Source organism: Gadus macrocephalus, chromosome 20 (genome assembly GCF_031168955.1).
Source record: "Gadus macrocephalus chromosome 20, ASM3116895v1".
Classification (NCBI taxonomy): Eukaryota; Metazoa; Chordata; class Actinopteri; order Gadiformes; family Gadidae; genus Gadus; species Gadus macrocephalus.
In genome coordinates this window covers 16,031,205-16,059,149 of record NC_082401.1, presented here as the reverse complement: position 1 = coordinate 16,059,149, position 27,945 = coordinate 16,031,205, and the positions used below count along the sequence as shown (strand labels likewise).

The 27,945-nt window shown below is 49.1% G+C and overlaps 1 protein-coding gene across 3 annotated transcripts; it reads right to left on the bottom strand.

Annotated features, from left to right (window-relative positions):
- Nucleotides 1-573: 573 nt before the first annotated feature.
- Nucleotides 574-27,495, bottom strand: rif1 (replication timing regulatory factor 1). Of its 3 annotated transcripts, none has more exons than XM_060039731.1 (35): nucleotides 27,273-27,482; nucleotides 26,439-26,570; nucleotides 24,937-25,015; nucleotides 24,476-24,572; nucleotides 24,213-24,343; nucleotides 23,964-24,058; nucleotides 23,488-23,677; nucleotides 22,833-22,925; nucleotides 22,451-22,589; nucleotides 21,644-21,795; nucleotides 21,383-21,506; nucleotides 20,363-20,542; nucleotides 19,835-19,945; nucleotides 19,679-19,741; nucleotides 16,869-16,975; nucleotides 16,337-16,423; nucleotides 16,153-16,226; nucleotides 15,760-15,940; nucleotides 15,207-15,314; nucleotides 14,590-14,739; nucleotides 14,376-14,475; nucleotides 13,780-14,084; nucleotides 11,566-11,768; nucleotides 11,059-11,152; nucleotides 10,145-10,276; nucleotides 9,370-9,512; nucleotides 9,182-9,271; nucleotides 9,045-9,093; nucleotides 4,740-8,759; nucleotides 4,144-4,275; nucleotides 3,900-3,986; nucleotides 2,963-3,078; nucleotides 2,573-2,717; nucleotides 2,193-2,328; nucleotides 574-1,264 (listed from the first exon to the last, which is right to left on the bottom strand). In XM_060039731.1, exons 2-35 carry the CDS (start codon nucleotides 26,552-26,554, stop codon nucleotides 891-893), a joined length of 8,403 nt encoding a protein of 2,800 aa, XP_059895714.1. In that variant the 5' UTR covers nucleotides 26,555-26,570; nucleotides 27,273-27,482; the 3' UTR covers nucleotides 574-890. The 3 variants fall into 3 exon arrangements, with proteins under 3 accessions (XP_059895714.1, XP_059895713.1, XP_059895712.1); XM_060039730.1 differs by having other exon boundaries at nucleotides 575-1,264; nucleotides 2,567-2,717; nucleotides 27,390-27,495; XM_060039729.1 differs by having other exon boundaries at nucleotides 575-1,264; nucleotides 2,567-2,717.
- Between the last annotated feature and the right edge of the window lie 450 nt (nucleotides 27,496-27,945).

Genomic DNA, 27,945 nt, shown 5'->3' with positions numbered 1-27,945 from the left:
ATCATCCAACATTACGTCCTCATTTGAGTGATTTATTGATAAAAATCCCAGACATTGGAATAATCGAATTATCCGTTTTTGACACTAAAAAGGGAAAATAGGCAAGGCAAATGATAAAATAATTGCAAAATTCTAGCAAGAAATGTACACAAGCGCTGGCGAAGTAGGAGTGGCCATGGATGAGGTGTTAAAATAGAAGCAGCGGTTACCCATAATGAGTACCTATTAATGAACTAAATTGAAAAACACAAGTGTTGAAGAGGTTGAATGGTAAATGTCAGTTTGTCTGGTAAAGGAAAAATTCCTAGACCGGTTGCGGGGAACGGGGGTAAAACAAAGTGCTTTTTCATGGCCATCACTTCAAACATAGTTGGACACCACTCTTAACTAATCCCTTTTCCTTGATATTTACACTAACAAAACAGCCATACATGTGTCAACTCTTAAAAACAATAAAAAAAACATTCGTCAGGAGCCCTACCGTTCTAGCGAGCCGGTTCAGAACCCCTTGTATGACCTAGCTTGAGACGGACCCAGCTGGAGACGGACCCAGCTGGAGACGGACCCAGCTGGAGACGGACCCAGCTGGAGACGGACCCAGCTGGAGACGGACCCAGCTTGAGACGGACCCAGCCTGAGACGGACCCAGCCTGAGAAGGACCCAGCTTGAGAAGGACCCAGCTTGAGAAGGACCCAGCTTGAGAAGGACCCAGCTTGAGAAGGACCCAGCTTGAGAAGGACCCAGCCTGAGTAGACCCAGCCTGAGTAGACCCAGCCTGAGTAGACCCAGCCTGAGTAGACCCAGCCTGAGTAGACCCAGCCTGAGTAGACCCAGCAGTAATGTCATGAGGGGGGGGGGGGTTGTCTTTCCGTGTACTGTCGCTGCCGGCCTATCGGCGCATGCCGTCCATGTGACCCAGGCGGCTCTGGAGCTCCAGCACCACGCTGCGCATCACGCCGCCCAGGGCGTCGTGCAGCCTCACCAGCTGCTCCGCCGTGCAGAGACCCAGCTCCTCCATGCTGGCCCTGGAGCTCAGGGCGTCCGCCTGGCAGAGAAGCCCCCCGGGGGAGAGGTGCCTGATGGGGGACTGCGGCAGGGTCCGACGGGCCTCCTCCACCTCCACCACCTTAGACTCTTCCAGCTCCTCCACAGGCTCCTTCTTTGCCTCCACCTTGTTGGTCGCCGTCTCCACGTCGTGGGTCGACGTCTCCACAAGGACGCTCTCTTGGTCCGCAGGCTGGTCTTCGTCCACCAACTCTGTGGCTGCAAATAAAAAAAAAACATGCTAAATGTTTTCCTGTGTCGTTTTAATTCTATAGCGTGGAAGTACATCAGGAACAGGGAGGTGATCTGTGATTGGTTATCGATTGGTCATTAAGGGTAAACATTAAAGTCGCAGTGTGTCAAGTTTCTAACAATGCGTACTCTGGGTTTCCTGGAGATATCTGCAGTCAATGCTGATCAATAGTGATTTCAAGAAAAACACATCTTAGAACTGATATATTCTTTTGTTTTCCTGTAGGGGAAAAGAGGACAATCTTGTCCTTGTTTCCTGGTTGGGCTTAATGGGTGTTTTGACTACAGAGCAAATAAGTGGCTGGCAATAATATGAAGACTTTCAGTGTACCCCGTGTTGCTATAGCACACCTTGTAGGACTCGGGAACACTGATGCAAAAGCGCTTGGGAGTCGTACCCTTCATGACACCAGCGGCAACGCGTATACTGTATAAACCTTGTTGTCTGCATACTAGTTGCAAGTAGGGATGGTGGGGCCCAGTTACAGTGGAGAAGAGACAGTCATCTACCAAAACACTTCCAGGCCCACTCCAGCACGGCAGCTGGGAGGAGAGGGCATCTTGGACAGAACTGATGTATTTAAAAACTAAGAAATCCTGGACAGCCCGTTCCCCCCCCCCTCTTTGATTACAGCAAACTTACTATCGAATACTCCCACACACGCCGTCAGTCAGTCAATACTAGTTTGCGTCGTGCAGCCAGTTAGAGAGGACAGAACACAGCTATCGAGTTTCCTCATTCTGAAAGTCTCCCGCATAATAACTGGGAGGGGCTCCATCTTACACATTGCGACTTTTGAGTCGTTTCAATGTCAAAATGTGGCCGTCATGAGACACCACAGGGCTAGTTTGTCACGACTGTTCATTTCCGACCCCGTGTCCAACCACAACTCACCGAGGGTCTCGTGAGGGGTCTTGCCATCCTCCTCCTGGTTGAGTGAAGTGTTGGTCTCCTCCGGTTCAGAGGAGGACATCATCTTCTCCATCTCCTCGAAGCTCTTCAACTCATCCCCAAATCCTCGCATCTTGCGCTGCCGGGAGAATGGTTCAAAGTTCAAACACGGTGTACAATGTACAAAAGAGCAGTTGAGCAAATAGTCAATGCGTTACAAGACTGAGTTCTAATCTTTAAGGAAAGTTAACAAAATTAAAAAAAGAAAGAAAAAAATCTGTGAAGCAGTTTCCAAATCCGAAACCCACATTGACAGTAACCCACGGTGCATTTTTTTTTTTTTAATGCAGCATGCAGTTACTCTTAAAAGGGCAAACCTGTGCCTCATAAAGCTGAAGAGCCTTCTTGACGTTGGTGATCTTCGGCGAGCGAATGGGCAGAGTCTTGATGTCGAGGGGCTTGAGTGAACTCAGGTCCCCCACCGTCCGGATGTTCTTGGCCCTCACCAGCTGACCAAACCCACGGGGCCTAGCAGGCGAAAATAAGGAGAGTTGCAGGTCAAATAAAAAAAAGGTAAAAAACATACCCTAAGAAATCGGTAGCAAATACATTTTTTGCATACAGCTTATTCACGCAGGAAGCTACACACACACACAATGTGCCTTTCCGATCGTCTACAGCAACATAAAGCATATAAAAACATACAAATTTAGCCTTTACATCATGCCACAATTTTTCTTACGATGAGATACCAAAGCAATTCATTTGCTCACCACATGTTGGTGGAAATCAGAGGAAGCACAGCCTCTATGGGTGCAGAGCAGCAAACCAGTGAAGGGAAGACACAGTCCTTGGGAATGGCCCTAGGCTCCTGGCTCATCTCAGACATCTGGAAGGCAGCGGGGGAAACAAGGTGATGGCAGAAAGTAAGTATGGCGGTAGGGCTGCGCGGTTATAAGAATATATTGTAGCGGGCCAGTGGGTGTGGGGGTTTCCACGCTACCAAGTTGGATAGATAAAATGTCACAACACACAGAGTAGTTCAAACGCAGAACGGTTTATTTACCGAGTAAACCAAACCAGGGTGGGAAAAGGGTCATCCACCTCCTTTATGCTCCAGTTCAATGTCCGTCCAACACCTTCCACCTGTCTCTCTCTCTCAGGGCGTACCACCCTGCCAGGCGATCACACAGATACTGCCTGTCCTCTGCTCGCCCTAGCTTCTCTTCCAACTCCAACCTTCCCCGTCTGTCGTTTGCTACCTCCTTTAAGCCCAAGCACCCCTGCTTAATGATCCCCAGGCTCATTAAGCCTGGGGAGTCCATATATGGCTTGGGGGTGGAGCCAGCAGGTTGCCAGACCTACCACTCCCCTCACTCCTCCCTGGCGTCTGCCACAATATATATCATAATCACGATTATTTTGGTCAACATTGAAATCACGATTGTTTTTGCGTTTGAACAAAATTATGCATTTATTGAGCATTTCTCGCCCAAATATAACAAATGAGAAGTTTAAACTTTCCCTTAAAAAATAAAACAAAATTTAACATTTTCAAATAATGTACAAATATGTAATCAGCTGCAATTTCTATAAAACATTAATGAATAAAATAAATAAACCCAAAATTGAAAACCAAATTCGACCCCGTCTCTCCATCTGCACACACAGTTTACCACAGTATCAGCGTGCAGTGCAGGACGGACGTACCAGACATTTCTTGGAGCTCTTGTACCCGGAGCTATGGAGGTTCCTCGGACTAAGGACCAGCAGTCCCTTGGTTGGCGTGGTGACGTACTGCAACACACAATCGATCCTAGTTAGTGCCGGGGTTTCAACTGCCAAACTGGCAGCTTTTTGTCAATGAATCGACTATACCAACATTTTGCCAACGACGGAAATCCTGTTTTTCTAGATGCGTGCTTTAAATGTGAGCTCTTCTTCTGATAATAACCTTAGACTGCGGGATGGCGCTGTTGGATTTGAACCGTTTGGGCGAGCTGGTCCTGACGACGGGACTGCGTCGGTCGATGTCGTCGGCCAGTTCCTGGTGCTGGATGGGGTTGGCGAATGACACGCGCCTGGACTGTGGACAGGTAAAGGAACTGGTTAAAAATGTGTCGCTGACCCCATGCATCTGATTATACTGTTTGATAAAAAGACAAATGAGACACTAGGGACCACCAAGTTGAAGGAACACTAGGGCTGCTCGATTAGGAAAAAAACAACATGTTTTTTCATACTTATTAATTTTGGTCAATGGTGAAATCACTATTATTGAAATGATTATTTCTGAATTTGGAAACATTGTGCATTTATTCAACATTTCTCCAAAAAATAATAAGAGCTCTTTGAAAAATGTCCCCTTAAAAAATATAAATAATGCATTTATGCTATTTCGAAATAACATTTAATTTAAAAATAAATAGAAAATTTACTTTTCAACTCGATAATATTTATTTGGAGATGGTTTGACCAAAAAAAATATCGAAATTGCGAAATAAAACTTGATTAATTGAACAGCCCTAAGAAACGCTGTGTTGCAGTTACCTTGACCAGAGGCGAGATGGCGGCGTCCTCTTCCAGCGCCCTCTTCTGGGCCTTCTTGAGGATACTGGAGGACGGGGAGGCCGAGGGCGACCAGGTCCCCCTGGTCCTGCCACTGGGGCTCTGAGCAACCTCCAGCCCCAACCCAACCTCGGGGGTCAAGCGCTTTGCAGGAGAAGAGTGATTGTCCTCTTTGGCGGCGTGTGTCGCGTTCCACAGGGAGGATGTGCTTGGTTCCTCCTCCGCTACTTGAGGACATGGAATAGCTTGTGCTGCCCTGACTTCATCCTGGACACTCGTCGTGGCTTCAGCCAACCCCGCTGGGTCTTCCCGTGAGCTGATCTGGCCCACCTCCTGTTCGACTACAAGTATATCTAGGGCCTTTTGAGGTGCGCCCTCGTCCCGTTTAGCCGGGGTGGAAGCGGCGTCCTCGCCACCTTTGCCGTCTGCCGGTACTCCGGATGGTTCCGAAGAGTTCGCCTGTGGTACTTCCGCAATGACCTCCTCTTGCGCCGGTTGAGCCACATGTTGAACCTTCTCCTCTGAGGAGCCAGAGGCCGACGAGCTCTGGTTCGCAGTGGCCTTGCCGGACGCCGCCGGCGTGGAACGATGGTCTGCAGGAGCAGACGACAGATCTGTAGCGTCGGTGAACACCTCGTCGTCACCGTCATCCTCGTCCTCATTCGAGCTGCCGTTTGTGGCCGAGGTGGGCCCAGCGGAAACAGGGGGTAGAAGAAACTCCTGAGAACTTTCTGTTATTGTATCATTGGACTCGCAGTCCAGAGGAACCTGGTCCGAGGGGTCCAGCTTTGCTTGAGAAAGCCTCTGCTCGCAGTCTTCTTGAGATGGAGCAATTAGTGACAACTTGCACTTCAAGTCTGTGTTGGGAGCAATGGGATTTGTGTTCTCGGTTCCCGCTTTCTCTGGGACTTGCTCCAGGGCTACAATCGGGATAACCCCCACCTCACATTGCTGCTCGAGTTCCGTGAAAACCAATGGCACCCTTGAAAGTGAGATTAATGCCTCCTTCTGCGATAGCAACAGAGATTTGGTTTTAGAGGGGCTTATTGTGGGTGTGCCCTGTGAGGGATCACTTTGAGAGGTTTCAGAGGCATCGTCCATGGCTGCGCTCTGTACAGTTAAAGGGCTTGGCACCAGAGGGGCCTTATGATATCTGATTTTCTTTTTCGAGGGAGGAGACTCTCTAGTCTCGGAGGATTCTGACTCCGAGTTCTCATTGTTGGCCAGGAGGGCTTGGGATGAACTCCGTCTTGGATATTTGCCCCGGCCTGAGTTTGGTTTACGGGCTGCCAAGGCAGCCTTATCCAGGGAGGAGAAGATGGTTTGGGAAACCTGCTCCCCAGGCGGCAAGCTGCTTCTGGTCCTGACAGCAGAAGGGGACGCCTGAGCCTCGGCATCCAGTTCGCTTTCGGTTAAATTTTGGCTTTTCTCAGCAGCCTCAAGTGACTGTGCGGAGGCCTTGCCCCTTCGCCTGAGTCTGTTCTGCAGCTGGCTGCCGGAGGAAGACAGAGTGAGCGCTTGAGAGTCTTCCTGGCTGATTGAGTTGGCTGCACCGGCCCTTCTCTTGTCCTCATCAGTCGATGACCCACTCAAGCCCTCTACTAACAAGCTAAGTTCACTGCGACGTGGTTTGGGCTGGCGGTCCGTCTGGGAGGGCAGTGCAGCAGTCTCGGGCGCAGCAGGCGCCTGGGATGCAGCAGGCGCCACGGTTGTAGCCTCCTCGGGTGCAGCGGGTGCCTCAGATGTAGCCTCAGGTGTGGCGTCCTTGGGTACAGAAGTCTCGGGTGCAGTAGTCTCGGGTGCAGTAGTCTCGGGTGCAGCAGTCTCGGGTGCAGCAGTCTCGGGTGCAGCAGTCTCGGGTGCAGCAGTCTCGGGTGCAGCAGTCTCGGGTGCAGCAGTCTCGGGTGCAGCAGTCTCGGGTGCAGCAGTCTCGGGTGCAGCAGTCTCGGGTGCAGCAGTCTCGGGTGCAGCAGTCTCGGGTGCAGAAGTCTCGGGTGCAGAAGTCTCGGGTGCAGAAGTCTCGGGTGTAGCCTCCTCGGATACAATAGTTTCAGGTGTAACTACCTTGCATGTAGAAGTCTCGGGTGCAGCAGGCGCCTCAGCTGAAGCCTCGTCGGGTGTAGCCTCGTCGGGTGCAGCCTCGTCGGGTGCAGCCTCGTCGGGTGCAGCCGCCTCGGGTGCAGGCACTTGAGATGCAGGCACTTGAGATGCAGGCACTTGAGATGCAGGCACTTGAGATGCAGGCACTTGAGATGCAGGCACTTGAGATGCAGGCACTTGAGATGCAGGCACTTGAGATGCAGGCACTTGAGAGGCAGGATTCTCGGGTGCAGGCTTCACGGGTGCAGGCGTCACGGGGGCGCTCAGGGAGGCCATGGCCTCAACCTTCCCAGCATGTCTCTCAGGCTCAAACTCCTCAGAGTTACTGATAACCGTAGTCTTTGCGTCTGGCATTTCCTGGGACTGGCTTTCATTCTGAGAGTGTGGGGGCGCTGGAGAGCCCGTTGGTGGTGGCGGCGGCTCGTGTTTTTTGGGAGCACTAAGCCTAGGGTGTACGGGTGGTTTCTCCGCCGCCGAGCCTTTAGCCTGCTGCTTGGCCGTCGCAGGCTTTTCAGTCTCTGTGGCAGCTGCCTTCTTCCGTAGACTCCGCCTTGCCTGGGACTGGCTGTCTGAATCAGTGTTTATTTCTGGCTGAGAGTCCGTTTGGCTGTGCTCGCCTCCTCTGGCACTTCTCCTCCGGGGCTTCTCCTCCTCCGAGCCGAGCAGATATGATGACTGGCTGTACAACGCCGTCTTACGGGAACCCCTGGCATCGGATTGCGACAACTTTTTCTTGTCAATCCGAGGACTCTTCCTCAGCCTTTCTTCGCTTTGGTTTGCCTCGGATGTGGCCAGTCTCCCCCGCCTGACAGACCTGCTTTGTGGCGACAGGTCATCCGCCTTATTTGCGGTGACAGAACCAGTCCTGCCCTTGTAATCCAGGGAGTTTTTATCCTTCTTCTTCTTCTTTTTCTTCTCCTCCTCCTCCTCATCCTCTGAGCATTGTCCTGGCAACCGAGGCCGCACCCTGATGCGCCCAGACCGCCTGGATGCATCTGCAGAGATGGATTGGGAATTGTTGGCATCTTCCTGAGATCCATCAGACTCTACAGTCTCTTGATTGGTTCCATTCGATTCCTGCTCCTCTGGAGCTGCACCACCATCCGATTCTTCCTTAGTCCTTCCGGTTGCGCTCTCGTCCCCGGAAGTAGCCTGTGTGTCAGGGATAACATCGTCCTCGTCTTCTGTTCCGCCACTGGAATGCCTCTTGGCAGGGTTTTCCTCCAGCTCGCTGCTCGTTTGGTCCGAGTCAGTGCTGTCCGGTGGCGAGCTAGACTCTGCGGGCCGGAGTGTCTCCGACAGCTTGGGCTCATCCCCGCTCGGTGAGGATGTCTCCGACACCATCGGCTCAACCCCGCTCGGTGCGGATGTCTCCGACACCAACGGCTCAACCCCGCTCGGTGAGGATGTCTCCGACAACATCGGATCATCCCTGCTCGGTGAGTAGATCTCCGACAGCTTTGGCTCATCCCCGCTCGGTGAGGAGATCTCCGACGCCATCGGCTCATCCCTGCTCGGTGAGGAGATCTCCGCCTGGGCGGGGCTCGCTTTGTCTTTGGCGGGGCGTGTGAGGCGCCCCGTGAACTTGGTCACCTGGATGGGGCTGGCGGCCTGGCCTTCCACATATTTCTCCAGGGTGATGAAGGACTGCCTCCTGCTGTTGGGCTTCGGAGGGGTGCCAGAGACCAGGTCCGAGGAGCCGGAGACGTCAGCGCTGGCGCCCTCGTTGGGCTCCGGGTTTTCTTGGGCGTCCTGCATGGACACGTCGGCCGAGTCGGGGATCACCCCCCCCTCCTGCTCGACCACTGCAGGGTCCTTGTTTTTTGCGGCGCCCGGACTGGTGTAGTCCTCAGTGTCCTTGTATAGAAGGTCCGATTCACCCTTGACTTCCATTTCATCAACCTGGAATGTAATCAGGATCGTATTCATAATCAGAACTTTAAGGGCAATTAAAAGTAATGAATCAATCTTTCCGAGGCTTTTAGATTTTAAACGAATCTGTAAGATTTAGTTTTTCTCTGATTCCAAATGTTTACTCGTTAGTTGCTCGGTATATTGGCTCATAACTTCAAGATTATGAAATCATATGATACTCTGAAAGAATAACTAACGATAGGTCCACTGTAAGGTTATTTGGCTATTCTCGATTAAAACATTGGTTAGGGTTGACCTTAAGGATTTTAGTACCTTGACAGGGGACTCTGCACTTTTGGGTTGTTCCGCAATTAACTTCTCTCTGAGGGTGAAAATAAGTTAGGGTTTCACTCAAAGCATCTACAAGGGAGTTCACAGATTTAGCATTTGTGCGGTTTGCGTGAACTAACGTGGAATCCTCTTGGCTCTGGGTGTACTGGGTGAAGGCCGTGGTGTCCAGGGAAGCGTCCAGGTTGTTGTACATGGCAGGGAGGTCCCCCCTGTTGGACCGACAGAAAACAACGGCTCTGCGTTAGAAACACAACGCGTCTACTACACAGAAGTACATATAGCGTGAGGGACCGAGCGTGTGACTCACCTTTTGGTCCTCTTGACCTCCTTCTGGTGCTCCGTCAGCACGCGCTCCTTGTTCTCGGGGGGAATGAACACAAAGTCGATGGAGGCTTCCTCCTCCAGCACCCCCCTGGGGGGGGGCTTGGGAGAGCCGAAGTCCAGCTTGGTCTGCCGGGACAAGGGGAAAAAAAATATATATATATCCATTGCTCTCTTTTCTGGTGGCATGCGGCCCAAAAGGTACAATTGGTTGACCGGTGACCGGAAGGTTGCTAGACTGCTGCGGGTCGAGTGTTGGAGGTGTCCCTGAGCAAGACACCTTACCCAAACTGCTCCTGACGGGCGGGCTGTCAAGACACCGCTGTCGGTGTATGAATGTGTGCATGAATGGGTGAATGTTAGGCAATATTGCAAAGTGCTTTGAGATGCCACTGGTTACTAAAGCGTTCAATAAATGCAGTCCATTTACCATTTATTTACCCTTTTCGTTATGATGTACGTAAGCCTCGTAGGAAAGAACCAATGAGATTGTACAAAATCAAAAATATTTGATTCAAATCAAATGAATTACATAGAGAAAAAAAAAAGAGGTACATTTCTCATTTTAAATCAAACATGTCCGCATCCTGGGCGTCCCGGGTAGAGTGCGTACCATATAGGCTCAGTCCTAAAACGCAGCGACCCTTGTTCGAGTCCTGCCCGTGGTCATTTGCTGCATGTCCTCCCCTCCATCTCCCATACCTTCCTCTCTATCTCACTATAATCAAAAATAAATCTTTAAAACATGTCCTCATCCTTACAGAGACGGGTTTGGCGAGGGACTTGGCGCTCTGGTCCTTCAGCTCCGCAGCCCTGCCCAGCAAGGAGTCCCTCTTCCCCGCAGACGGCATCTGCACACCGCTCAGCTTGGTGTCCAACTGCGAACAGTCGCTCTGCAGCCAAACAAACACTCAGGTTCCATAACAAACAGGAACTATAAAATGCTTTTCCTGCAGAAAATGTGCTGAGTGCTGTAGTACAAAGTGAGGTTGAAAATATGTTTTAATAAAGCCACATAGATTAAGACGTAAACAAACGTTAAATGGCTTCAATCAAGTGAAGGGATTTGAACAGTTCAAAAGTCTAAGTGGAGTAAACAATCTAAACATGCCCACCATTTAAAATAATGTCAATGGTTGGAAACAAATAAAGTGACAGCTGAATGAAAAGTGCAAAGCATTGCTTAAAAATGCAGAAATGTATAAGGAATTGAACTGAAGAATCTGAAAGACGCTGAATTGCATTATCTGAAGGAGAAAAGTGCTGAAATTCATTGTTACAAATGCTGGAAGCTAAACTGTAATACTGTCAAAGCTGGAAGATAATAGTAGTACAAACGATATGCCATATGAAAGGTATGGTATTGATTGATGTTTGCACCAGTATTTTTTAAAGCCAGCCGAAATTATGTGTACTACTTAAAAAGTAGTCCAATTGAGCAGGAAAAATGCCCAAACTGGCATCACTGGCTGCACGTCCTCTTACCTCAGCGTAAATCTATTGAAAAAATTTGAGGGAGGAGATAGGTCCCTAAGTTTGTAGAGAATAATGAAGAAGAAAGAAAGAATAAAACTTGAAGAACAATAGTTGAGCGCTGCATGCAGCACTCACCTAATGAGCTGCCACTTATAACCAACGAGAACAACCTTTAAAATTAAAAATAAAGTAAACCCACCGAATACGGTCCGCTGTGCTCGTCAGACACCGCGACGGCCTCAAAGCCCGGCAGGATGATGGGGGTCTTCCTCTTCACCTGGCTCAGGACCGGCCTGCGAGAGAGCAACCGTTACACACACGTTAAGGCTACAAAACGACGCATGTTAAAGGTGACACCTTTAACTTCAGGTGTGAGTGTGATTAGCCATTAGAAGCCGTGTAGAAAATCATCCTTTTCTGACATCACTAGTGTGCGTGTCCCTCTAGATGTACGACGGATAGATGAGCAACGTTTGCTGCAGTCCACTGGGAGGCTAATGGACTGATCTACCCAGCATGCATCTAGGTGGACACGCCCACTTGTGATGTCAGAAGAGGCCGATTTTCAAAACCGCTTGTAACGGCTAATCACACTCACACCGGGTGGCATAATAGGTCCCCTTTAAGGCTACGAAACAAACGACGCATGTTCAAAACAGGTCAGGTCACGCCCAGGAGAACGGGGACGAACGGGGGCTGGTCTTACTTCAGCTCCTCAGGGTAGGCGAGGCTTGACGCCTTGGCGAAGGTGGCGTTCCAGAAGTGCGTTGCCTGCGTGCGCAGGGCCTTGTTCTTGTGCGGGAAGGCGACGCAGAGCAGGGGGGCGAGGTAGAGCAGAAGCTGGTCGTCGTAGTCCAGCGTGGAGCGGCTCTGAAGGTGGCCCAGCAGCTCCACCAGGAGCTTCTCCAGCTACAGCCGGGGACCAGAGGAGGGCAACAACTCAGCAACGCACTAATCCAGATATGGGCCATCACATACAATTACAATTTGTTGAATTGGGAACCCCATTTCATAAGTCAGAGTAGGGCTGCAACTAACGATTATTTTAATAATCGATTAATCTGTAGATTATTTTTTCGATTAATCGATGAATCGGATAAAAAAAAGAAACATTTGGAATTGCCGCATCTTTATTCAAAAACGGAACATTACTTCAAATTCACAGTGCAGACTGAAGTGTAAAAACACCAGGTTATTGCTCCAACGTCCCGGAACTATTAAAAGTAATATTAAATAATAAAAAAAATAAAATAATAATAACTGGGGTAACACAAAAAAAACATACAATATATGATATACTTTTATATGTATATAAGGGATGTCCATGGTTAACCGGTCAAACCTATTGATACCATTTTCGAGACTCCTTGAAATAGAACTTGTAATATTGCTTTAATTGCTGATAAGATGATAGTTCAAGATAGGACATTAAACAGGTCATAATTCTATCTTTACTATCTATTTTATATTACTGGGAAAACAAGTTTTCACCAAAATCTAAATTATTATTTTATTTTTTCTGTTGCATTTGAACGCATCAATCATATTACTGAGCCGACCTGAACACATCACATTTGACACTGTTTGTGACCATTGGTTAGTTTTTTTTTTTTTTAAAGCTAACTAGCTCTATATCCTGCCGATTTTAACATGGATTTAAAAACTGCATTACTATTTTTAACTGACGGGACTTTCTACACCGTCCGGTTGTGTGATTACTACCGCTGCTTTGAATGACTGTTGATGCACGCGGTGCCGACTCCGAGCCCGTCTGCACAACGTCTGCAGCAGCAACAGCTGACAGAGTTTTCGGTTGGACTTGACGGATACTGAGTTGAAGGAGTTTTTTTTAACCCAAAGACAGTGGACTAACCTGTCGGCGGCTGGCTGTGCTGCGCCTATGAGTAACTTATTAATCGCGCGACACAACGAATCGACGACCAAATTCGTTGCCAACGCATTTAGCAATCGATTTTTATAGATTTTATCGATTCGTTGTTGCAGCCCTAAGTCAGAGTAAGAGTAGATGTTTACTCGGCTTTTTGAGGTGGTAATATCTTAAGTTATTGTCAACATAGTAATCAATGCCATAGTTTAGTTTAGGCCCAAAATATTTAACTGATATGCTTCCACTACATAAGCCTTCTAGACCACTAAGATCCTCTAAGACCAATCTGTTAATTATCCCCAGAGTAAACACAAAACATGGGAAAGCAGGATTTAGTTACTATGCAACAAATAGCTGGAATAAACTCCCAGAGGATTTAAGACTTGCCCCAACTCTGAGCACCTTTAAAACAAGACTGAAGACTTTTATGTTTGCTATAGCTTTCTGCTAAATCTTAAATACATTGCACTTTCTAAAAAGCTTTTTAAACTTCGCCTTTATTTTCTATTTTAATACTAAAATGCCTTTTTAACTTTCTATTTTACCCATTTCTTTGCATATGTTTTCTTTTACTTATCTATTATTTTATTTTATTGTATGACAATGTTTATATGTGAAGCACTTTGAGTCTGCCTTGTGTATGAAAAGTGCTACATAAATAAAGATGCCTTGCCTAACATCGTTACTCAGTAACAGTAAGTGTGTAGAAACATTGTTTTGCCAGACTCGGCCAACCAGTTTGTAAACATTATGCTGAACATGCTCCTAAACTGGTGTACGTTGTGATGTCGAGGTAACACTTCTGCTACTAAACACTCGTTTGAACATGCCTAAAGACGCCTTAACACGAGCGCTGGTGAGCTGACAAAAATAAATAAAAATCAAGGCAGGAAAAACATCTCGACATGGACATTAACAGGCGGCATGGGGTCTTAGCAAACCGGCCAAATCCTTCAACACTCGCATTGACTGCAATGACCTACATTACACACTCCCGATCCTTTAACCCTTAAACACTATCAAAACTCCCACCTTCGTCACCAGCTGGGAGGAGAAGGCGGGGGTCTCGCTGGTGGTGGTGGTGGTGGCAGCGGCCCGTCTGTAGAGGACGGCGAGGTGCGGAGCCAGGGAGCCCAGCGCCACCCGGAGGGGCGTGGCCTGAGCCAGGCTGTTGAAGAGCGTGGACAGGACGGAGGCCAGCGCCAGCCCGGTGGAATCCGAGGGGCCCGCGGCGACCAGAAAGGCCTCCAAGGCCTGGATCAGGAGGGCCTGGAAGGCGGCGAGGTTCCCCAGGGCCTGGCTCCTCTTGCGGGTCCAGTTGACGGGCGTGCAGGGGGCTGATGGGGGGGGGGGGGGGGGGGTCTCATTTACAGTTGACTTGGTGACGAGCAATGTATCCCGGCAATTCAGGGACTTGAGCTCGATTTTAGAACGCATTTCATGTAATGTACATATTTTTTCGATATGCAACATGACTGTACCCTACTATGCATTTCTGTTCGGTTGTACCCCGTTATCTATTTCTACTCTAATTGTTTCATCTTGAACAGAGCACATTTCCATCAGGATGACTACTTGGCGCTCTGAATCTGAACCGTTACACGCACAGAGGAACGAACAAAACCTACACTTGGTCTTCCGCTGAAACGTGGGCGTGTACGGAGAGAAGTCCACACACTCCACCATGACCTGCAGCATACTGGAGACGGCGTCCAGTGTGGCAGGGCGCTGAAAGACACGCACATACCGCCGTGTTACAACCTCCTCGGGAAGGGGGGGGCGATCCACCGCCCTTCCTCCGCGTCCCCTAGTGTAACCTCGCTAGCCCCGCCCGAGACTCACAGCCAGCGTGTCTAAGTTGAGGAAGGCGCCCATCCTGACGCACAGCTCCTCGCAGGACACGTTCTCCTCCGCCGTGAGCACCAGTGCCGAGCAGCGGGCGAACACCCGGTACAGCTTGGACCACGTCAACAGCAAGGACTTCTGGGTCATCTGTGATGGGAGTGGCGGGGGGGGATATTAGTGATATAGAGTGGCATGTGGCTCAGGAGGTACAACGGGTTGTCTGGTAACCGGAAGGTTGCTAGTTCAATCCTCTGGCTCGAACTAGCAACTCGCTCGATCCTCTGGCTCGAACTAGCAACTCGCTCAGGTGTCCCTGAGCGAGACGCCTCACCCCGACTGCTCCCGGCGAGCTGGCTGTCGCCTGCCGTGGCCGTCACCGCCGTCGGTGTGTGAATGTGTGCATGAATGGGTGAACGTTACGCAATGTTGTAAAGCGCTTCGAGCGGCCACTGGTTAGACCGGCGTTGTATAAACGCAGTCCGCAGACCATACAAGAGATCAAGGTCATCAAGGAGGCCGAACGAGGCTCTGCTTGGCGACGCCGTTCAGAGCCAGTTGGGGCTACGGAGCACGGCGGGTGGGCGGTGAGGCCCGAGTGTGACACCGGGACCCACCTGGGGGAGAGGGTCGCCCAGCAGGAGGTGTCCGACGGGGAACATGAGGGAGGAGTGGACCGCGCTGAAGTCGTGCTCCAGAGCGTCGCCTTGGTTCACCTCGTTGGACTAGGGAAGGAAGCCGGCGAGAGAGAGCGAACTTTAAAAACAAATGGAAAACCTCGTGCAACCACCACAGACAAGCAGTCGTTTTCTAATTAATTGTTTGAGAAAAATAACTACAGTTCCTAAAGGTGACACATTACACCAGCAGGTGTGAGTGTGATTAGCCGTTACAAGCCATTTTGACAACCTGCCTCTTCTGACATCAAAGCTGGGCGTGTCCACCTAGATGCGTGCCGGATAGATCGGGCGACCAGCCTACCCAGTGGACTGTAGCAAACGTCGCACATCTATCCGGCACATATCTAGTCGGACACGCCCACATTTGTGATGTCATAAGAGCCCGATTTTCCAAACGGCTTGTAACAGCTAATCGCCACTCGCACCCGTTTGTGGGAATATCGTTTAGCACATTAAACAGGGCAGCATGGTGGCCCCGACGACCTCGTACCTGGGTGATGGCGTCCGTGAGGGGCGTCACCACGGTGCTCCACATCCGCCACAGATGCTCCTTGCTGGGCACGAAGGAGGCCCTGCGGGCCGCGGCCCCCAGCACCGCCTCGACGAACGCCAGGGACGACGTGGGCCCCGCCAGCCCACAGCCCACCAGCGTGTTCAGACACTGGAAGAACCTGAGGACGGGAAGGACCATATACGGTCAGGACACCAACGGCCCATAAACTCTAATGACGGTTTAACGGTCGTGACGTAGAACCGCCATGACCACAGATGGTGACAGCCATGACCGTTTATGGTCAGACATCGGTCCCATGCGATACGGGAAACTGAGCCGTCTCGTCTGGCTAGAAACTGGTCCTGGAGAACAAAGTAGATGCATCTTCACCTCTCGTCTTCTGCGTAGGTCGACAGCTTGTTGCTGTTGTAGAGGAGGAGGATGAGGAAGAGTGCTGGGGTACCCTGGGACAGAGAGACGAAGCATCAACTAGGGCTGCTACATTATAAAAAAATAAATAATCATAGTCACGATTATTTTGATCAATATTTTAATATTTTAATCACGCCCTTACATTGAGCACGTCCATCTTCCCCACTTGGTAGGCCGCGGAGCCGAGCACCCTGGGGTGTATGCCTTTCACCGTGATCTCCAAGAGGACCTGGGAGAGCAAAAGACGGGGGGGGGGGGGTTGAGCAAAGGGACACAGGAAGCGGAACATGCATCGAAAGACTAAACAAGACCGTTGCGTGGAACCCAAGAGAAGGAGGCGCGTGAACAAAATCTTTCCAGGTGATTCACAACCTAGAGTGGAGCCATCGATGCACCGTTATTTGTATGGCACTTTTCCTGCAAGCAAATTTAACACAAAGCGCTGAATACAACCCACCCCTCCCACGACACACCAAGAGATATTCACACATGTAAAAAACAATCCCCTACATCCATACCCAAAGCAAAAACTTTGAGAAAGAAAATAAATGACAAAAGTTTATTTAAAAGTCTGACTAAAAAAAGGCAGGTGTTGAGTCTGCCCTTAAAAATACCAGCGCCTCCCTCGTGCCCCCTGATGTGGTCGACCTGTACCAGCGTGGCTCCGGTCTTACCAGGACTTTGCTGGGAGGGAGTGCCTCGGAGGCGGCGATGGTCTGCAGGGCCTGCAGCATCAGGGTCAGCACCTCCGAGCCCTGCCGCTCCTTCTTACCGCTGCTCCCTGAGACAAAGGCACAGGAACACACGCACGTCTCAGCCAGAGCTCAGGGGCTAGGGTGCGAACCGAGGAGCCTCCCTAAGTGAGATGGCTAGCTGCCGTTTCCAATGACAACCGCATGGTAAATGGACTGCAGTTATACGGCGCTTTCTTCCAAAGCGCTTTACAATATTCCGACATTCACCCACCGACGGCGGAGTCCACCATGCAAGGCGACAGTCAGCTCGTCGGGAGCAGTTGGGGTGAGGTGCCTTGCTCAGGGTCCCCTTGACACTCGGCCGGGGATCGATCTAGCAACCTGGCGGTTACCAGCCAACTGGCTCTACCTCCTGAGCTACTGCCACCCAGGAGCATGGTATTGGGAATTTGGGCAAAAGCCTGTACTAAAAACATACACAAGTAGTGTGTAAAAAAAATAAGAAGCGCGTGACCAGTGACAGTAGATGGGCATCACCGGGGCCCCGGGAGGCCCCTCAGAGTGTACTGGTCGTCACGGCGACGCAGAGCCACAAACGGGCCCCAGCGCCCCTCAGACTTAAACTGATTAAGATGCTGTTGGGTGGGCCGGGTGAAGCGGGGCGGGGCCGGGGTCTCTGGGCCCCGCCCGTGACAAGGGGCCCACCCAGTGTACTCTGTGTGGCGCTGCTGGGGGCCGACCCACAGAGGAGAGCCCACCCGCAAGAAAGCAGCCGCCACAACACCGTTAAAACACATGAAACGCACTCATCCAAGAGCAGACACAGAGACACACACACAGAGACACAGTGAGAGAGAGAGACAGAGACAGAGACACAGTGAGAGAGAGAGACAGAGACACAGTGAGAGAGAGAGACAGAGACAGAGACACAGTGAGAGAGAGAGACAGAGACACAGTGAGAGAGAGAGACAGAGACACAGTGAGAGAGAGAGAGACAGAGACACAGTGAGAGAGAGAGAGACAGAGACACAGTGAGAGAGAGAGAGACAGAGACACAGTGAGAGAGAGAGAGACAGAGACACAGTGAGAGAGAGAGAGACAGAGACACAGTGAGAGAGAGAGAGACAGAGACACAGTGAGAGAGAGAGAGACAGAGACACAGTGAGAGAGAGAGAGACAGAGACACAGTGAGAGAGAGAGAGACAGAGACACAGTGAGAGAGAGAGAGACAGAGACACAGTGAGAGAGAGAGAGACAGAGACACAGTGAGAGAGAGAGAGACAGACACAGTGAGAGAGAGAGAGAGACACAGTGAGAGAGAGAGAGACAGAGACACAGTGAGAGAGAGACAGAGACACAGAGAGAGAGAGAGAGAGAGAGAGAGAGAGAGACAGAGACACAGAGAGAGAGAGAGAGAGACAGAGACACAGTGAGAGAGAGAGAGAGACAGAGACACAGAGAGAGAGAGAGAGACAGAGACACAGAGAGAGAGAGAGACAGAGACACAGTGAGAGAGAGAGAGACAGAGACACAGTGAGAGAGAGACAGAGAGACAGAGACACAGTGAGAGAGAGAGAGACAGAGACACAGTGAGAGAGAGACAGAGACACAGTGAGAGAGAGAGAGACAGAGACAGTGAGAGAGAGAGAGAGAGACAGAGACAGTGAGAGAGAGAGAGAGACACAGTGAGAGAGAGAGAGACAGAGACACAGTGAGAGAGAGACAGAGACACAGAGAGAGAGAGAGAGAGAGAGAGAGAGAGAGAGACAGAGACACAGTGAGAGAGAGAGAGACAGAGACACAGAGAGAGAGAGAGAGACAGAGACACAGAGAGAGAGAGAGAGAGACAGAGACACAGTGAGAGAGAGACAGAGAGACAGTGAGAGAGAGACAGAGACACAGTGAGAGAGAGACAGAGACACAGTGAGAGAGAGAGAGAGACAGAGACACAGTGAGAGAGAGAGAGACAGAGACAGTGAGAGAGAGAGAGAGACACAGTGAGAGAGAGAGACAGAGACACAGTGAGAGAGAGACAGAGACACAGAGACAGAGAGACAGAGACACAGTGAGAGAGAGAGAGACAGAGACACAGTGAGAGAGAGAGACAGAGACACAGAGAGAGAGAGAGACAGAGACACAGAGAGAGAGAGAGACAGAGACACAGTGAGAGAGAGAGAGAGACAGAGACACAGTGAGAGAGAGACAGAGAGACAGAGACACAGTGAGAGAGAGAGACAGAGACACAGTGAGAGAGAGACAGAGACACACAGAGAGACAGACACGCACAGAGAGACAGAGACAGACAGTGAGAGAGACAGAGACAGTGAGAGAGAGAGACAGAGACACAGTGAGAGAGAGAGAGACAGAGACACAGTGAGAGAGAGAGACAGAGACACAGTGAGAGAGAGAGACAGAGACACAGTGAGAGAGAGAGACAGAGACACAGTGAGAGAGAGAGACAGAGACACAGTGAGAGAGAGACAGAGACACACAGAGAGACAGAGACAGACACACAGAGAGACAGAGACAGACACACAGAGACAGACACACACACAGAGACAGAGACAGACACACAGAGACAGACACACACAGAGACAGACACACACAGAGACAGAGACAGTCACACACAGAGACAGTCACACACAGAGACAGTCACACACAGAGACAGAGACACACACACACACACACACACACACGCAGACAAGCGTGGCGGAGAGGTGGGGGGGTTGTTGTGACAGGTGAGTTCATTGAGGAGATAGTCACGCTGTGATTGGTCAGGGAACACTTACCCGAGTCTACTGTGGAGCTGACCAAACTGACCAGGCTCCTCCAGATGAGGACCAGGAGGGGATCTGCGGAGGAAGTGAAGTCGTTTAGGTCGAGTTGGTTTAAGTTGCGCTGCTGCAAACGAACAAAGGCTGCAGCTCATCCCCCTCAGGGTCTACCTGGGGCGTCTGCGCCGACGCTAATGAATCCGTCCGTCACGCTGGAGATAAGCAGGGCGGCGTGCTTGGAGAAGGTCGAGCCCCCCGACAGGAAGGAGTGCGTCAGCGGCTCTGAGGATGAAGAAGAGAATTAATGAAATTGTTGAGTTGAGAAAAAAAATAGGATAATCTCAGTTACTGGTGGACATCGTCTAAAGAATAACTATTGGACTACTCGTCGATTCTGTGTCTACAGAGAACAAGTCTTAAAAATAAATAGCGTTTTAAAGATTGTTTGTACTGCTTAGAAGTTAATCAAACATAAATCAGAGCAACAATCAATATTGCTCTGGAAAACATTCAAAACACCGCCTTTGTTTGCCACATAAAATAAACGCGGAAAAACATTTAATTTTGATAAATCCCCAAATATTCCAATAAATAAAACAGGGAACTGACAGAGAGAGACAGTCAGACACACAGAGGGGGGAAAAAAACAGCCATTCAAGCAACATCTTCAAGTAGGCCGACATGTCCCGTCGCCCTCACCCAGTGTCAGCTGAAGGTTGACCCTCGCTGCAGCGGGAACAACCTCCGGCCCCAGGAAGTAGTGCAGCAGCATCTCCAGGCCCAGCAGCTGGATGGGGGGGAAGCTTTGGCCGGCCTGCTGGCTGAGGCTGAGGTTCAAGCGCGGAGTGTTGGCCGGGCTGTTGAAGCACGTGAGATTGCCTGGTGGAAGGATCGAGAAAAGGATTCAGTCAATCGTCCGTTACGCCCCCCGGGGATTGATGTACTTGAATATCAGGGCACTAGGTAGGCTTCCGTCACAACAGGGTGTGCAGTAGGGCCGAAACGATTAACCGAATTCAAACCGACATCGCAATGTAATAGAAGGCGATTTGCAAAATCACAACGACTTCGATTCATGCATCATTTCATCTCAACACATAGGCCTTGCCTAAGGGAAAGAGCAGGTATATGTTGACTGCTTCCAATGTTGGTCATACTATAGAATGATTAACTGCATACTAAATCGCAATCTTGTTTGAAATAATCGCAATGAGATCCTTTCCCCAAATCGTTCAGCCCTAGTGCGCTGGGTAGTCGAACCCGTCAACCGTTTCCCACAAGACCCCCCCAATTCAGCAATGCCTTCAGCCCCCCAGCACCGACTGAAGGACTGCGGCCCATTTGACCATGACATTAAACAAACGGACCATTATCATTACGAGAACACGCCACCAAACAAAATAAAACCTGAAAAACAGTGCATCCAGTGACATAGTTGACTGGTTACTGTATTTGTGACCCGGGTAGGACATAAATTAAATTCCAAGGTTCAGCCTCTGGCCAGTTAGGATGGGGGATGGTTAGGAAATTTTTTGCATATTTCAACATGTTGCACCACACTCGACACAAAAAAGGGCCAATCCTCAAGACTAAGATCATGACAATTAAAAAAAAAAAGAAAAAAAAGAAATGAGATTCAGTATGCTTTGCTACAGCCCACTGTGCCCTCTTCTAACCCGGGGAAGGCGGCAGGTGTTCAGAGTGGACGCGCGGACGTACCGGTCTTTGGAGTGGAGGAGGCCAGGGTGCTGTTCTGCCCCGCGCCTCTCGCTGGGGTCCCAGCCTGGAGGGTGGAGGTGGAGGAGTCTGCCCGGATGGTGCACTGGAGTAAAGGAATGGACACCTAACAGGAAGCGCACATCAAAGAAAACTTTATTCACACTGCGGTTTTTTTTCCATGCAAAACAGCAACACCAAGAGCATGACAAGAAAAAAAAAAAAGCGTTTCAAACAAGAGTCTGCATGGTGGGCCCCACTGACCTGCTCAAAGTGGGGGCCCAGGTTGGGGCCCAGTCGCACCACCAGGTACCACCACACCTCCAGACGGCTGAGCTGCAGGGCCTCCGTGCGCACGTGGATGGAGAGCAGCGGCTGCAGGAGGAGCTTCATGCGCTTGGCACTGCAAAGGATCTCTGCAGCGGGGGGAAGCGGAATGGAGGGAGAGTGAGGAGGAGGAGGAGGAGGAGGAGGATGCCATCAGCCTGAACCCTAAAGGCTTGCGTCAATAACACTGGCACGCATAAAAGCCACTTATCTCAAAGAGTAGGGGTTTCCCCCGGTGTCCTGGCCCAACCAGGCTCATTCAGTCTGGCCCCCTAATCATCCTCCTCTATAATTGGCGGACTCATTAATTCCCTCGCTCTCCACCTCAAGCTGGTGTGTGGTGAGCGTTATGGCGCAGATTGGCTGCCGTGCATCACCCGAGTGGGTGCCACACACCGGTGGTGGTGAGTGAGGTTCCCCCCTTCACTGTAAAGCATCTTTGAGTGTCTAGAAAAGCGCTATATAAATTCAATCCATTATTATTATTATTGTAATGTTTACTCCATTAACAGACCGGATGATAAGTAACGGAACTGGGCAGTGGGACCGATATGGAAATAAGCCTTCAGGCTTTATTGTGTCATCCCTGGCTATTCAAGTGTTTTAATGTATTAATGTATACACAGAGTGCTGCTCATATACAATAGTTATGTGAATTGAAGGTGGAGGGCCACGATCAAGTTTTAAATTAAATAGATGGAAGAAAGCTCCCACTGAAGGTCGGTAGTTCTCTCTGCCGCTCACCGGGGTTGAGGGCGAAGTTGTCGATGAGGCTCTTCCAGGCGATGAAGGCGATCTTCTTGACGTTGGGCGAGGAGCTGCGGAAGCCCAGCTCCTCCAGGTGCAGCAATGAGTTGATGAAGGGGCCTCCTCGATGGAGGTGCTGCGGGAGGGAAGAGGAACATGTCTAGGGACCTGCTGGAAACCAGCTTTATGTCGAGTCGGGCCCGTTTTAAATTGTAACTTTTGCTACCTTTAATACTTTCCTGTTTAATAAAAATAGATGCACGGCGTTGGGAAGAAGCCATGTGGGCTTCCCTCCTGGGTCTGCCCCCTCAAATAAGTGGTACAACGTTCAATGTTTAATGCGTGTTTGTTTTTGCCTTTTAACAAGAGAGCGTCTTACCTTTCCCAGGAGTTTGACGAATAGAGGCCAGAGTTTGAGCACGTTCACTTCGTTCTTCGACGCAAATAGTTTCTGTAGCTCCGGTACGAGTATCTGTTACAGCACAGAGGGAAAGAAGAACGTAAGCACATGATGTACACGTTTGTACGCAAGATTGATTGTATGAATATACCTGGCATTTATACAATTACTGTAGATCTAAATAGAGATCTGTGTACCAAAGAATGTCTGCAGCCATCAATATCGGACCATAGACAAGACAGTGATACACGTCATTATAAACAGAGAAAACCAAGACACAGAATGACACACGTCATATAAACAGAGAAAAACAAGATATAGGGCAACACGTCATATAAACTGAGAAAACCAAGATATAGAATGAAACGCGTCATTATAAACAGAAATCCAAGATATAGAATGACAGGACATTTTAAAACAGAGAAAACCAAGATATAGAATGACGCAGGACATTATAAACAGAAAACCAAGATATAGAATGACACGTCCTTATAAACAGAAAACCAAGATATAGAATGACAGATGTCCTTATAAACAGAAAACCAAGACATAAAAATGACACGTCATTATAAACAGAAAACCAAGATATAGATTGACACACGTGTCATTATAGACCCAGAGGCTGGCTGCTCACCGAAGGCATCAGAGGCTCGATGACGGCGGCCACCTCGTTCTGCCGCTCCAGCAGCAGGGGCAGGCCCAGCTCCATGGCCGCAGCCGCCCGGAGACGCACCTTGGAGGCCGAGTGGACCACCATGGGGATGACCAGCTTGGACCAGCGCACCGCCGCCACGCCCATCTGGACAGGGGCCTGCTCCAGCAACCTGGCCACACACACACACACACACACACACACACACACACACACACACACACACACACACACACACACACACACACACACACACACACACACACACACACACACACACACACACACACACACACACACACACACACACACACACACACACACACACACACGGTTTGAAAATGTCTCCATTGCAGCCCGTGACACCTACGGCGCTGTCAACCATGCAGGGCGACGACAGCCAGCTCGTAGGGAGCAGTTGGGCGTCTCGCTCAGGGACACCTCGACCTCTGGTTTACCTGATCACCACATTCAAGGCTTCGTGCTCCATCACCAGCGACTGGATGTCCCGTCGGCTCATCACACGCTCGAGCATCTCCAGGAGGGGGTCCACCTGGGGCGGTCGACGGAAACGGGGCGTCAGTACACACACAGCATCGTCGGTATTACATCATCAAGTGACCGTACTGCACACACGCGTCATCTGAAGATATCAACTATCAAAAGAAGTATATTTCCCTGTATGTAAACAAGCGGTGGGGACTCACTTTCTTGGCCACGACCTCGGAGGGAAAGCTCTGCTTGGAGATTACCCATAATGCCCGGGTGCAGGAGTTTTTATCCGTCGAGGACACAACCAGGGAACAAAGCGCTGATAATATCTCTGAAGCAAAGTTTTCTGGGGGGGGGGGGAACAAAGAAAAAAAGTTGACCTTCTAATACTATAACCAAATTCCTTGAATATTAAGCCTGTTAAATCATATTTAGACACTGTGCATTATAGATGTTCGGCGTCTAAGTGTTGGTTTACCAGAAACCCCCGAGACAACATGTGCGTGGTACACACAGAAGCCCAGGGCTTGCAAGGCTGCCTGGCTGAGCTCAGGGTTAGGCCCAGTGATGTGGGTCTAGAGAAGAAAGAAACACAAAACACACAAACAACCAATAGTGTCATTCAAATTCCCATCAGCGCAATTGGACGGACAAGCAATAAGCAATAAAGGAAATTCAGAATCAAGAGTACTTTATCAAGAAGGAAATGCTGAAGCCAAGATTGCCATGCTCAAGGCCGAAAATACTAATAAAAAATATAAATAAAGTAAAATATAAAAACACAAAATACAGTTATGTAAATATAAATGTATAAAATGTAGAGAGCTAGATATTTAACCTTTAGGATGACGTTGAGCATGGAATGACGATGATTTCATGAGACATGGGGCAAGGTTGAAGGCATGCTACAACCCAAACAATCTCCAAGCAGTGACTCACCAAGATGGCCTTGCCCAGGCGGGAAAAGTGCTTCTCGACTGCAGGGAGAAACTGCCTTCCTTCCTCTCCGCTGAGACGGCTGTGAAAGACAAAAACAACACGATACAGTACATTAGATACCATGCAGTTCACTATCAAGTCGTTGAGCCAACTTCTTATCAAAAGCACCTGGCAGTGAATACTGATCCATGTCATGAAGGATGAGCATCTTGCTCAAGGAGGCCTCCAGGTCAGTTTTGACATCTTCTGTTATTTTTCCCAATGTCATGCCAGTCATGCTTTACGTCTGATAGCAAATTGAGCTGTGCAGCGTCAAGGGGACACTTAAGAACCTATTCTCATTGGCTGTCAGCATTGTCACTCACAGAAATGTACAATTAGTTCACCGCGTGAGCCAGATGATTCACTATAGAATTAGATACAACGGTTTATTAAATCCATCCGGTAATGTAATTAGGGGTCCGAGCAGCAAAGCTGCTTGGTCCCCTATCGTTTATTTTTTACCCCCTCAAATTCTGTAAAAGTCATACTGCAACCTATACCGTAAATCGAAAACTCTGGTATGGTCACCAATAACCCCCACTACTCATAAACCCAAATTTGTGGTACCGCACCCAAAGGTGGCGCTATTGTGAAAAATCATGAATTAGGCTTATTTCTCCTCACCAGATTGACCTGGACTCATAATTCTTTCAGAATATTAATCTCTAGAATGAGATGCATTTACAGAACCCTGGGTCTTAAAAATATTAACTTTTCCCACTATTTCATAGAAAAACCAAACTTCCACAGTCTCAACCCATTTTGCCTACATTACCATTTTGTTATTATATAACCACCATACGGCTATCATTAGGTGGATACCATTAACAGTGCAAACAGTGCAGATCTGTACTCTTTAAGAAATCTTTAAGAAAGCCATTTATTCACTTGAGAAATGTGTGCTTTGAGTTTTCTGGGCGTTGTGTGCTTATCAATAGAGTGAGGCTGCAGTTCAGGTTTATAAGTGGAATATCTTTCCTTAAATATGACAATTATATGTTATATTTATATATCTTCCATTAGTTTGTCCTTGACTTTTAATTTTGCTCGGGCCCGTTAATCACCACTTGCGGCTATATTTGATTTCAGTCTGCTGAGCAATTGCTGTAAATAAAAAATATATAAATATATTAAAAAAAAGTACGCTTGACCCACCGCAGGCCTGTCTTCTAGCGGTGCTGGCCGACGTACGGTCAGTGGTTAGTCGTGCTCACATGTCAACAGAGTTCTCTTTACGACAAGTGGGCGGTTGTTGACACAGTGAATCAACAATGCTTCTCAGACTTTGCTTGTGTTAAAGGCTGGCCCTACCTACCTACCTACCTACCTACCTACAGTATTACCTTCAATATTGAACTCAAACCCAGTACCTTCCAGCCGGGTTATTCAACACCCTAGCCATGCGATACCCTGCAGCAGCCCCACAGCCACAACAGGTGTAGGCTTTAGGAACCACCTACCTGGCTATGGTGAGGTAGACATCGGTTTGCTCTGGCTGTCCCGCGGTGCTGTCCTCTAGGGACTCCAGTAAGGGCAAGAGGCTGGAGCCGCTTTCTGGCGCTGCCGTGGCCATCATTCTCCCCACGCGCAGCCTAGGTAGCGCAAGGGGAAGCATTTCGTTATGTGAACGCATTCAAAGCGCTGGAACGACATACAAAAGTAAATACAACTGGTATGGCCTTGGGCAAATCAAATTTCAGTTACATACACCTGTATACATAACCAAGGCTTTGGTTACAGTAAGACAAACTACGGTAGTAGCAGAAGCTGAAAGAGGGAATATCCTATTGGGGCGATCTATCTGGAATAGTCGTGGAAATGGAAATCCACGTATGGCAATAGGAAAACTGCCAAATCCATGATCTAATACCAACTTGTCTCCTGGGGTCGTAAAGCTTACTTTCACAAAGATAGACCTCTGCAGGAAAAAGCTAATTCAGTGTAATTGAGCATTACTGGCAGGGTTTACCGTCATTGCCTCAGACACACGTCGTTTGGTAACATTACGTTAATGTATGATTATACACAAAGGAGGAGTGGAATGCATTGACTAGTCCCCTAGTGCTAGCAGTAGCATCATGACGAAACATGCACATCTGGACCTCCGACATGCACCCATATGAGTGATCAATGCGTAAATGGAGTATAGCCATAACGGATTAGTTAGCTTAGCCGTTCAGAGCACTATTGTAGTGACTTTGGTTCCAACTAGAGGTAAACATTTCGGCACCATAGGCCAATTTTGACACCCTACACTCGCTGAAAAAAGCATTCACCACAGAAGCCCACCTCACCTCGTTATTTTTTGGGCGGAACACAGAGAGCTGAAATAGTTAACATCCACGCAAGCAGCACACAATGCTAACGCCAAACTTTGCCTGGTAATAATATGCTGAGAATCTGCTGTTTACCTATTGTTTTATGCTGCTTCTTCTGCGTCTCTATTATTGCTCCCCGCGAAATGCTGGCGCCAAACGACCACGCCGACGTACGAAATCAACTATGACCCCACGTACGTCACATCCCGGACCGCCTACTTTGCCTTTAAAGGATAACTTTAACAGTTGTGTGCAGCATCCCATGCACCTTGAACCACAAAATGCCTTTCTGAAATTCCACCAAGCATTGGTTGGATGGATAATATAATGGATGGATAATACTAATATTAATATTAATACTATAATAGTCAATATGTTATTATTATTATTATTATAATTATCAAACATACACACAAACACATGTGTGTGTGTGTGTGTGTGTGTGTGTGTGTGTGTGTGTGTGTGTGTGTGTGTGTGTGTGTGTGTGTGTGTGTGTGTGTGTGTGTATGTGTGTGTGTGTGTGTGTGTGTGTGTGTGTGTGTGTGTGTGTGTGTGTGTGTGTGTGTGTGTGTGTGTGTGTGTGTGTGTGTGTGTTTACATAAAGGCAACTTTTAGGGTTGTTCGGAGAATGGGCCACGAGAGTTGCAAA